This window comes from Talpa europaea (assembly GCF_964194135.1).
Source record: "Talpa europaea genome assembly, chromosome: 12".
In the NCBI taxonomy this organism is placed as follows: domain Eukaryota; kingdom Metazoa; phylum Chordata; class Mammalia; order Eulipotyphla; family Talpidae; genus Talpa; species Talpa europaea.
Window position 1 is genome coordinate 80,270,751 of NC_140079.1, and position 12,810 is coordinate 80,283,560.

The following is a 12,810-nucleotide window of genomic DNA, read 5'->3' on the forward strand; positions in this document are numbered from 1 at the left end:
ATTTCCAGTTAAAAAAAAGATAAATTTGTATCTAACCTTATTTTTAACTACATGCACTTGTTGCCTATTTTAAAACATACACCCACACAAATAAACATAAGCAAAGCAAAATTAGTCTTGAATTTTATGGAAGAAAGTGAGTAGATCAAAGTATCCCACTTACTAAGGGGTCTCCTGAACTTTCTTTCTTCAATGCTCCTCCCTCATTCAGCTTCCAGCTCAGGGGTCCCAGGCTCTGGCATCCTCTCTCCTCCCCCTGGCAAGAGGAGACCCTGCGCCCTCTCCAACTTGGGCCTTCCTGATTGCAGCTTTCCCATGAGAGGGTTGAAAGAGTCTTCCTGTGCTCCATCTCACAATAATTAGATCTCCAGATACAACCTATTAGAAAAAGTTTTAAATATATGGCCTTAAGACAACATAACTTCAGTCCATTCCAAGTGGCAAAAATAAAGTCTATAAAAATGATTATCTTTCTTGAAAGTCAAAAGGTACATGTTACATTATTTAAATAATATTAAGTAATGGGTTTTGTATTACCTGTGTCTCTGATGATTTAACAGTGGGATTTAGGTAACCCTGGAGAGACTGTCCCTCCCAGGACTATTCAATTCCCACTGACACTTAAGTTAACTAATAAACTAGCAGCCTGCTGAGCACACCTTTCATATGCAAACCAATGATTCCAAAGTCCAGATCCAACCACCTCCATTTTGGGGCTGGTAAACTCAGGACCAAGATCTCCCTGCCCTGTTCCCCGCTCTGGCTCTGGTGAATTCTCTCACCCTCCCGCGCTTCTGACTGTACCCAGTGCATGTATGGACAAAACAAACAAACAAATAAAATAAAATGAATGGAACATGCCTCTATAAAAAAAAAAAAAATTAAAAAAAAAAAAAAACTCTAGGGCAAGGTATCAGCTACTAGAGACATCCAACATCCTGGAACCCACTGATAGTATTCAAACTAGCCAATCCTAATCCACTTAACATGACTTTACTCATTCCTTACTGCAGAAAACACAGAAAAGTCTCCTGCCCATGTTCTCCTCTCCCCCCACCTGTCTCCTGACTGACACTGTTGCTTCCCTATATGATCCCCCCATGGGGTGATGTGCACCCTCCTCTTGGGAACTGTAACCATCTGACATTCAGTGACAATCATCTCCTGATCTACTGGGTTCGCCAAACATGAACAATAATAAAGTCTACATTTTATTTAATTTTTTTAAAAGATTTATTTTATTTATACAAGAGCTGGGGTACAGGCCCGAGGCGCGGGAGGGTGAGAAGAATCACCAAAGACAGAGCGGGGAGCAGAACAGGCAGACGACCGAAAACACTGCTGAGGGGAGCAGCGGGCGAGACAGGGGAGGTCTGCAAAGCCATGAGGGAATCTCCCTGGCTGGCTGGGAATCAAAACCGCACTGCAGAGGCTGCGGACAGCTTCACAGCGCTGTGCTCAACCCACAGTGCCACCGGGGAGACCCAAAGCCTACATTTTAAAACAGCTTTATATGAGGATGGCATTTATTGAGAAAAAGTTCTAGAATCACTTGGTTAAATTTCAGTTCAAGAACTGGCCCAAGAAGAGACAATGCACCAAATCTGAATGCATTAGGAAGGTCAGTCTTTCTAGGAAAGCATAAAGGTTGGCACTCCACAGTGCAGATTTTCTGAGAAATCCACAGGCACGTCACAGCAGTTCCGAGGCACTGCCAGCACATCTCTCTCCTGCATGATCTAATTTGTTCTTGAACAAAAACACAGTTGTGGAAGGTGTGGAAATGAAGGTTTCTTAAGGTAATTTGTAGCTGTACAATAGCAAATACAGTGTACATAATATTCATTTTAAGCAAATGTTTTACACAGCATTTGAATCAAGCTAAGTTGAAAAAGCAGGAAATTAGCTAACTTCAGCTACAGTGAAATAGCTACATATAAAGAAACTTCAGCAGGAATACATCATATGTTAGTCAGATGAATTAATTTATTTCTGATAGATTAAAACATATAAATGTCCCTCCTCAAAAAATAAGTAAAGCAAAGGAAAACCATAAAGTTTTAGTGTTCAAAAGGTGCAGTCATTTTAGTGGGGAAACTCGTGATTTGGGGTGTAGAGTGACTCAAAATCATCATGAATGTGTTATAAAGGCTTGAGAGTGCTACCAGTAACCATAGCTACCATGTCAACCACCTACCGTGCCAGGAGTTGGACTGAATTGCTCATAAGTCTCATCTCCTTCAATTCTCCTAACAACCCTTGGACTGTTTTAGAGGCTCCATTTCAGTGGATGGGAAACTAAGGCTCTGTATAAGTTATCTATTGCTACTTAATAAATTCCCCCCAAATTTAGCAACTTAAAGCAACAATAAACTTATGTTTTATCTCGCACAGTTCTATGGGTCAAGAATTTGGGGACAGCTGAGCTGTGCAGTTCTGGTTCAGAAATAAATTGTAGTCATCCAAAGGCTTGATTAAAGATGGAGGACTTGCTTCCAAAATGGCTCCCACATGGCAGGGAATTGATTGCAGTTGACAGGCAGGAGAACTCAGTTTCTCACCACGTAGAGCTCTCCACAGGGCTCCTTGTATCCTTGTGACTTGGCAGGTGGCTTGCTCTGGAACCACTGATGGAAGAGAGTCAAAGGCAGAAGCTACCATGTCTTTTTACAACCAGACTCAGAATTATCCTCAATAGCCAGTTGGTTATATGGCCCAGTCCTATTTAGTGTTGGAGGGGTACACAAGCGCAGGAATGCCAAGAGGTGAGAATCATGAAGACCATCTTGAACCCACAAATTTAAGTAATCTTCTTAAGATCACACAGCTAATTTCAAATTCTGCCTTACTCCAAAACCAACATTCTTTCCCCTGTACAACTGCCTCCCCAAAACCTCCATACGTGACATTGCCAGATGAAGACAAAAGGTCCTGGGTAAGCCACATCCCTGTTTCATTGTTTTTGCCAAAAGTTTTATCTTCAATCTGCTGGGAAATATTTTTTATATTGAGAGCATAACTCAGGCTTTCTAAGGGGAATTGATGAAAAATCATTTTTACTTTATTGACTGTGTGTGCCCTAAACCAAATTTGCTGAACCTCATTTCTGGCTAGTCCTTTATTAAAAAAGATAATAAGGGATGGCTGTATTAACAGAGAACAAAATATTTCCAGGTTGCAGACCATTTGGTGATCATTCCTATCTGTGAGAGTCGAACTGAATAGATTCAAATCTCTGCTGTGTGAAGAGGTGATTGAGGGGCATTTTTATTTTCCTGAATAACAGGAAATCCACAATTTATTCTTTAGTAATAAAAACTGCATGTGTAAGAATTGAGACCATCAAGGGTCAACTCAAATTAAAGATTTTATGACGGGCGGTTTTATTAAATCTTTTCAACAATTTATAGAAAGGATTTGAAATATGTCAAACATATTTCTTTAAGATTTTTTTAAGTGAGAGCTTTTATTGCAGCGAGTCACAAAATCAGGAGAAATATTGCTCTTAGGTCATCCAGTCCTGGCCCCTGCCAATGTCAGTCTGCTCCCGTTAAAACCAAAGACCGGGAATTAAGTTGTCTGAAGTCAACCTCTTCTAATTAAAATGAAAGTCATAAAGCAAAGTATTTCAATAATCTACAATAATAATTCCAAATTTATATAGTGTATGTATCCAAGAAACATTAAGCAGGTCACATTTTTTATTTCTCTTACCTGGAAACAAAAACTAAAGTCCCCTGGAAGGTCTAAGGGAACATTCATTAACTTAAATATTTATAGAGTAAATGAATGTGTATGTGTGTGCACGTGCCTGTGTGTGTACTTACATGTGAATTGGGAGAAGGGAGAAGAATGTGACATTTACTGAGCACCTTGTGTGCACCAGGCTTTGAACTAGGTCCAGTGGACCCAAACATGAATAAAGCCCTTCAAAGAGGGACACAGCACACAGGGGATAAAGAAGCCCCCGGGCTCTGGACCCAACAGCTGGACACAGAGGAGACTTCGTATTTTTTTACAAAGAAAGAACTGGCGTAGTTGTAAAGGCTCAGGTACTGCTGGCTCCATGAGATCACTCATCATTTATCTTTCAGTAATAGCTTTAATCTTGAATCTTGAGACTCCAGACAGAAAAGCACTTGACAAAGTGCATAGCACCACATAGGTGGGCCTCTCCAGGTAGACGCGCTCCCTGGGGATGGACAGATCCATTTCTGAACCCAGCAGCTCCCCAAGCACCTGGCACTGGTTCTCCCAAAGTCCAACCATAGATCAACATATATACTTCATGCCAAAAAGAGAGGGAAGGCAAAACTCCCCATTTTTCCAGGTGTGAGAAGGAACAACTTTTTGAGGTTCATAGAACTTTTGAAACTCTCAATTTTTAATACATACAAAAGAATGTGTGTAATATTTGATGGTTATGAAGCATTACTAATAAAAACAACCATCTGGGAGCATGTCATGGTGCCAAAAAGCAAGGAAGAGCTCACAGAAGTATAGACATGATTTCAAAAGGACACAGAAACCAGCTTTAAGGGACTCCTGTAGCCAAGTTTCTCCAAAAGCACCCCCTACCTCTGTCTCCCACATAGTCTTCCTGCACCGCCTTGGGGGCTCTCAGGGCTACTCTTGGAACATGTCAAGTTTATTACCACCTCAGCCTCTTTGCTATTGCTGTTCAGCTGGAACATTCTTCCCTCAAGTCTTTCACATGTTTTGTTTTTTTTTTAAGGATTTATTTTATGCATTCAAGAGGTGGGGTACAGGCCAGAGATGCAGGGGGTGGAGGATTCACCAGAGACAGAGTGGGGAACAGAACAGGCAGACTGATCGAAATATACTGCTGAGGGGAGTAGCGGGCAAGACAGGAGAGGTCTGCTGCGCTGTATGGGTTTCTCTGGCTGTCCAGGAATTGAACTCGTGCTGCAGAGGCTGCCAATCATTTCATAGTGCGGTGCTTAACCCCTTGCGCCACCAGGGAGGCCCTCACATGTTTTCTTTGAGTTCTGTCCTCACTCACTATTCTGCTTTAATGTCACCTTGCACAAAGGGCTTGCCTAGACCACTCCATCCTTAATTGGCACCTTCACACTTTTGAGCTCCTAGGTGATCTATCTTTATTCATAGCACTCCCCACTAGTTAAAGTTGTCTCTCCTTGAAAATATATTTTTACTTACTTGTTTACTCAATATCTATCTACTCCGCTGGAAGGAAAGCTTCAGGAGAGACAGGTGCATCCCCACATCTAGAAGACTGCCTTGTCTAAAGTAGGGGTTCAAAAGCTATTTATGGAACCAGCCTATTCATGATGGCCTGGAATTGAGGTAGTCTCTTCCTTAGAGTTCAGTTAGTAGATTTTTGTAATACAAAGACTATGCAAGATTTAGTATTGGGTTTATTTCACTACTTCTTGTCATACCAGTGCTTTGCGGGGCAGAGTATCCCAGCACTCTAGGCTCATAGACTCTTCATTCCACAGCCTCATCAGAGATTCTGGACTGGCTCTGTAATTTCAAGCTGACCTAATGACTCAATTTAGCAGCAGTGATTCCAGACACCTGCACTACACTGAACCACGCACACCAATTATCCTTTCTGTTTCTCCCAGATCAGCCGAATGACTGTGAGTGAATCTCTTTAGAGACCAGAATCTCATGGCCCCGCCCAATCTTTTCCAAACTGGGCCAGGGATCTGATAAACCCGTTCGCACGGTGGACATATCATAGCAGAGTGACAAGGCGTCAGACGCCTGTTTCCACCCCCTGCTCACCAGCTACGTGGCAAGTTTGAGCTTTCAGAATTAAACTGGGCAGAAAAAAAGGAGCTGGGGACTCCCCATTCCGCTCCCTGCGGAGCCTCATCCCTCGCATCTCTACATGAGAGCTGCCCGAGTCCGCAGGCCTCCCGGCTCAGAAGGAAGTCTGGGTCCCGGTCTTTCCTCCCCCTCCAGCCCTCTCCCTGCGCCTCGCACCCCCAAAACCCCATCCCGCCTGCAGTGAGCGCTGCGTCTGCCCCCAACCTTTCAGGCACCCTGGGCCCGCCCACTCCCGTCGGCCCCTGCGGGCCACCGCGTCTCCATGGAAACAAAGGTACCGGCTCTGCGCTGCGGCTTCCGCTCCGCCTAGAAGGCTACGATCTGGGACCGTGTTGTCGTGGGCTCTCCGGGCCATCGGGAGTCTGTCGGCGATGCTCAAGGCCAAGATCCTCTTCGTGGGGCCCTGCGAGGTGAGGCCAGGGCCGGCGCGGCGCGGGGTGGGGTGGCTAACGGGGCCCAGGCGAGCGCGGGGCGCCCCGGGACTATGCCAGGTGCCGGGAGGCCCGCGAGAAGCAAGAACCCTGCGGCACCGCGCCCACCTGCTGTGCGACCCTGCCACACGGTCAGCTCAGTACTTCCAGACTTTGACCGGTTTTACTGAAACCCGAACCCAAGGTAGTGAGGGACAGTATGGAGCCAGAACCTAATCTCACGGCTTTTTCCTTTGCACCCGAGGTTGTGCCTAAGGAATATGTCTGTGGGACAGGAAAGCCAGGAGGAAAGACTAGAATATTCTGTGGTCTTGGAACAATTAGCTATTAATAGATGGGAGGTGGTGGTAGTGGGGATTAAATCGTTATCTACTTCACGCCATACATAAAAATAAAATTCACTTGGACTAAAGCTAAACGTATAAGAAAAACTGTGGATATAATAGATGAATATTCTCCAACTTAAGAACGCATCAGAGTCACCTGAAGGATTGTTAAAATATAAATTCTTAGGTCCAACCCCCAGAGTTTTGGCTCAGTCGGGCCTGAAAAGACCTGTGAATTCACATTCTGCTGATGCTGTTCTTCCAGAGACCACATATTGAGAACCACTGTAGTGGATCAATTTATGGAAACGTACTTTTTTGATCTTGAGATAATGAGTTCTTCATAAGCACAACACAAAAATGAAGACATCAGAAGAAATGGCAGGAAAGTTAAAACCTGGGGAAAGTGCAAAATGCAACACAAAGAATTGATAGGTAGAACACACACAAGATACATTTAAAGATCAGTAAAGAGAAACAATTCAATAGAAAATTGCACAATAGCAGACAAGAAATACAATTGTAATTAAGTATGAGAGGCTGCTCAGGCTCACAGTCACTGGAACACAAATTAAAAAGAGGGCACTTACCCATCAGATTGGATGAGAAAAGTTAAGACAATAACATATTTGTAGGGAAATGAGTACCCTAGATTCTGTTGATGGGGCTATATGTTGATAACATCTATTTTGGAGATCAGATTATCAAAATTTAAAATGTGCATACCCTTTAGTGGGGTATTTACAGTCTCTGGATCTACTGTAGCTACTAAATACTTTGTCAGTGTTCCACATTGATTGTGTACAATGTTGAACAGTTGGAAACACTGAAGTGTCCACCAAGAAGGGAATGCCTAAATAAAGTAAGGTACATTTTACTTGGAAAAGTGTGTAACAGGTAAACAAAAAGGTCAGGTCTTTATGTACTAACATAGAAAACTCTCCAAACTATTAAGTGAAATTGGCAAGTAACGACACTATGCATAGAATTATGAAAAGCAAAGCAAGCATAGATATCTTTTTTAAATGGAAATTCTCAAACATAAACAAAGGGAGAAAAAAAAGCAATGAATTCCTAGTACCCAGCTTCAACAAGAAAATACACTTCTGTAAAAATAATGACACATTTCTGCATATTCATATCTCCCTCTTCCTCATTACTTTTCAAACTTAACAACCTTTCTATTCCTTTAACATGCTGTTCCTATTTCCTGCCCCAGTGCCTTTGCTATTCCTTCTGCTTTAAAGTCTTGGTTGGCTTGTCATTTAAGCTTCATCTATTCAGCCTTCTCTGACCACCCAATTCAGTGTCTTTATCACATCACCCTGCTTTATTTTTATCCAGTGCTTATCACTGCCTCATCATTATTCAACAGCCTGTGGTAAAAAGGTAGATAGATATACCTCGGGTGCATGACTAATGCAATTTCTTCATTTCCCATAAGAACTCTCCCCTCTAAGTACATTGGGCAATACACACACACATATACACATGTGTATGAATGTATATAAACTTTAAGGGCTTAGATGAAATATACACTTTTATAATTTTTTATGTATTGAGGTACATATAGAGGTACATTAAGGTATATATTAATTTGGAAATGCTGTTTTTATTCCATTTTTGCACTTCTTGCCACTTTTTAGTCAAGCTCCTCATCTGTACCTATGAGCCTATGTTATCTTTGTGAGTAGAACCACTTGTGAATCACCTGTCAGAGCTCATCATCTAAGTGATTTAAATGCAGCTCTTTTTGAATCTGAGTATGGCCCTGTCCCTGGAAATATATCCCAACTACAGGAACTGTCCCTATAACCCCAGGCCATTTTCTTTTATTCATTTATCCTACACATAAATACTCATAGTCTCCATAAATATAACCACTTGCTGTGTTATTTTTAAGGATATTAATCTGTGAGGCCACATCCACAGGCTAAGTCCCCCTTCTTTTTTTTCCCCTTCTGATTGTGTCACGTGACCACTGTAGGTTAGGTCCCAAGCCCCCCAGGCTGGCATTGATTAAGGTCCTTCTAGTCAAGCAGTGGTTCCAAATAGAGGAAGTCAGAGAGTAGGGCATGCTTTGAGAAATTTTTATAAGGACTCAAATGCAAGAGATTCCTGTTCTTCTGAGGAATAATTTGGGAAAAAAAAAACTTGTTTTATATTCAGGCATATACAGCATTTGTTAAATGAAATGAATGATGCAAATGTATAGTAAATATCTGAAAAACAGATCATACTTGTTACCTTGGGGAGGGAATGGGATGGATGAACAGATGGATGTTTTGGGTAGAAGAGTCAGGATGCTCTTTTCATAACTTTTTTTTACATGAATGCATCTTGTATTATCTAGAAGTGAAACAGTGCTATGTGAGTGTGGCACAGCCAACGGGAGTTCCCAGACCGGGGACCCAGCTCTGACTTTGAACTTCTGTGTGACCTTGAACTGCCTTCCCCTTTCTGGGCCTCAGTGGCTTCATTTCTGTGACAGATGGTGGTTTTTGAAGATAGGCGAGAAGCAAGTGAGAATAGAGATGCAAACTAACAATTTTTTTCCATTGTTTTCAGGTTAACTGGGAGCCAGTGGGGGCCCTCACTGTGGGTAAAGCCCCCAGCAGCAGAGCCAGCACTGGAACCCCTATTCCCCAGGTTCCACCACAGTACAGCCAGGTCCACCCAGCCAAACAGCCCTCTGCCCTGGCATCTTGGAGCGGCTGTGGACTATTAATAAGCTAGCTATCATTGGGCTCATAGATGGTTTACTTTTCTACTCTTCAGCAAATATCTTTTATCATCTCCCTATCCACAGAGTGGTAAAACTGTTTTGGCCAACTTCCTGACAGAATCTTCTGACATCACAGAATATAACCCAACCCAAGGAGTGAGGTGAGCTCTGACAACTCTGTGTCCCAGAGAGTGCCTCTCCATCACCCACCCCCTATTTTTGGTGTCACACCCAAAGTATAACATTTCCTAAGTAGAGGTGCTGCTCTTGTTTTTATTTTTAGGATCCTGGAATTTGAAAATCCACACGTTACCAGCAACAACAAAGGCACAGGGTGTGAATTTGAACTGTGGGATTGCGGTGGCGATCAAAAGTACGTTTCCTTAAGATGGGTTTGTTTCCTCAATGATTCAATGGTGCCACCAGGCACCTGGGACTTAAGCCTGGCATGGCTCCTAGTGTGCATCAGGGTCCTGATCAATTATTTGGTGACATATGTTTCTCATTAAGCTTTAGTGATTAGGTTATGCTATAATGAGATGTCACCCATCCGTTCATGAATACTAAGATATTGTTTTTAAAGTCCACCATCAGAAACCAGGGCCATTGAATATTCACTCTGAATCTGTTTCTGCCCTCTAGGTTCGAGTCTTGCTGGCCAGCCCTGATGAAGGACTCCCACGGAGTGGTGATTGTATTCAATGCTGACCTCCCCAGCCACCTGAAGGAAATAGAGATGTGGTATTCCTGCTTTGTCCAGCAGCAGTTCTTACAGGACACCCAGTGCCTGTTAATTGCACATCACAAACCAGGCTCAGGAAGTGATAAAGGAAACCTGTCTTTGTGTAAGGAGACCGGATCTTTCTGCTTTTGTCTTAAATGTTTTCAGTATTTGTACATTGCTCTGTGTCTGGAAACCAGCAGCTATGAACAGTTATTAAGCACCTCCTGTGTCCTAGGCATTTGTTTTTCTTATGATGTAAATCAAAATTGCCAGGCTGGAAGAATTGTCTTACCATCCAGGCCAAGATATAGATGCTCTAAAAGCAGCCAGATGCTAAGGGGAAAATGCCTGGTTTTAGCCACTCAGCAGTATTATCAGGGACAAGGCGAACCTCCAGTTTGCATGTGACACCCACCATCACAGTGTGAGCATGGAAAACAACTCACAGTGTTCAGAATTTTTTTCCTTTCTGGTATGAGAACAAAGAGGACCCAGGAATGTCTTGTAGAGTAATATCCTATTGCCAAGTGGCAGTATGATGAAACTGGCCTCTTAAATTCTGTCAAACAAGACACAGCTTTCTTTTGGGAACTTAGAAAGTTTTAACAAATTGGCATCTATAAGTTTCTGATCACTTGAGGATAGAAATGGCCCTTATTCAAAGTATATGTCTAATTTACTTTACTTTGCTTTTTAAGCGCCACCTTTGAACAGGCTGAAGCTAGTGCACTCGAATCTTGAGGATGATCCTGAAGAGATTCGGATGGAATTCATCAAATATTTAAAAAGCATAATCAACTCAATATCTGAGAGCAGAGACCGGGAAGAGATGTCAATTATCACCTAACTTCCTTTGTCTCAATTCCTCCACATCCTGAAAAAGGTCAGCCTCTTTCCCAGAGCAGATCTCAAATCTTACCCAGCTACTGATGTTTTCTTCTCACCATGACCCTGAGGGTTTCCTACTGAAAGGTATCAGTCAGCCAGGGTGTTGACTCACACTACTTATTCTCCGTCCTTTGTTCAGTTGAGAAAATTCTATTGTCAAATTCTGATTCCTTTGCTCCAGATCTCTCCCAAGAGTTGGAAAATTGAAGGTTCCCCCCGCTTCATATATATTGTTATGATAATTATAGTTATAACTGTCATAGCCCAGTGATACAAAAGTAGCTTCATCTGTGATTATTGGTTTGAGTGTTTTTCATTCCTTAATTTATTCAACAAATACCAACTTGTTGAGCATCTACTATGTGCTATACTGTTTGAGCTTCTCACCATGAACAGCATGAACAAAACAGAAAAAACCCTTGCCCTCACAGAGTTCCATTCTATTCTGTTAAGTAAGAATGAGGCAGAGTCAAAAACTGTACATCGAATATGCAAATAACTGCTGTTCCTTGCATATGCAAAAAAAATAATAGATTTATCACTTTCTATAATTGGGCTAAATCTCATGTTTCCATCTCCCTGGATAATGAGGGGACCTGGAGTCTTTGTGATGCCAAACAAAGTTACAATCGACCCTCATTCATGGATTCTGTCTGTAAATTCGTGTAGTTGCTGAAATTTGTAACCCCCAAATCAATAATCACAGAACTTCCACAGTTATTAAGAGTAGCACAAAATCTGAATCATGGCCACTCATGTCCCCAGCTGAGGCAGAACAAGGTGACACTGTGCCGTCTTGTTTCAGCTAGATATTAAATATGTCTCCTTAATCTATTTAGTGCCACATTTTCCCATTTTTGTGCCTTGTGTTAGTATTTTTATTGGGTCAAAACCTTGTAAGCTTCCCAGCTTCCTGGATATAATCTCAAATTAGTCCCTGTGCACAGAGGCCGGGGAGAAATTGAAGAAAATTGCAGAATATTCTAGAATGATAGCAATTTTAATGAGCAAGGGAACTTATTTACAAAGATTGCCTTGAGTGACCATGAAACAGCAATTTTTTATAACCTCCCAGCTCCCACCTTCGCCACCAAATCTCAAAACTTTTATGTAAGCCTTAGTTCAGTCCAAACATACACAATTCAGAACATCTCAACAAAAAACTACCCATCACAGCACATTTTCTCAAGGCTGTGTCCTTGGGGCAGTTTATGGGCAGAGAGAGCAAATGAAACAGATATTCCTAGGAGAGGGAGTGAGAGTTCTCCAGTTTGGGTCTAGTTCAGGTCAACAGATCACATTCTCCTGACTGCCTTTCCAAATGACCCCCGATATAGTGTTCAAGTGCTGTCTAGTGACCCTCAGAGCAAAAAGGCTATGATGTGCCTTTTGGAGAAAATACTTGTGTGAGATAAGCCTCATTCCAGTGTGAGTTATGTGCTGTTGGCTATGAGTTCAATGTCAGTGGATCAACAACACATATTAAATAGGTCTCTTTAGACAAAAGTACACATAAAACAAGGTTATATATTAATGGTAGATGACATTGTGATTAGAGGCTTGAGGAAACCTGAGCCTGTATTAGCACCAGGAAGAATGGTTCATTACATACTAATCCAGTGTCCGTGGCATGAATGATAGAATCAGCTGTATGTCCACCTCTTATAGTTCAAAAGTTTTCAGATTAGATCAGTCTCTGGGATAAATATTTAATCAATTCAAGGTTACAATCTACTTCCTCGACCTTCTTTCTAAGATGGTGTCAGGGTGCCTAGACAGTGTCTGCCCTTATTGGGGTAGGGTAGCTGTGCCAAAAGCAGGTCCTCCGGCTTCCTCCCTGACTTCTGTCAAGGTCACTGGCCACCCTACTGGCCCTGGTAAGGCCCATGATCTATG

General features: G+C 42.3%; 1 protein-coding gene across 2 annotated transcripts; it reads left to right on the top strand.

The window, feature by feature from the left end:
* Positions 1-6,191: 6,191 nt before the first annotated feature.
* On the top strand, positions 6,192-10,873 carry IFT22 (intraflagellar transport 22; the record flags this gene model as incomplete). 2 transcript variants are annotated; one of them, XM_084250623.1, is made up of 5 exons in its annotated part: positions 6,192-6,230; positions 9,387-9,463; positions 9,586-9,675; positions 9,945-10,147; positions 10,725-10,873. In XM_084250623.1, 5 exons carry the CDS (start codon positions 6,192-6,194, stop codon positions 10,871-10,873), a joined length of 558 nt encoding a protein of 185 aa, XP_084106749.1. The 2 variants fall into 2 exon arrangements, with proteins under 2 accessions (XP_084106749.1, XP_084106750.1); XM_084250624.1 differs by lacking the exon at positions 9,586-9,675.
* Between the last annotated feature and the right edge of the window lie 1,937 nt (positions 10,874-12,810).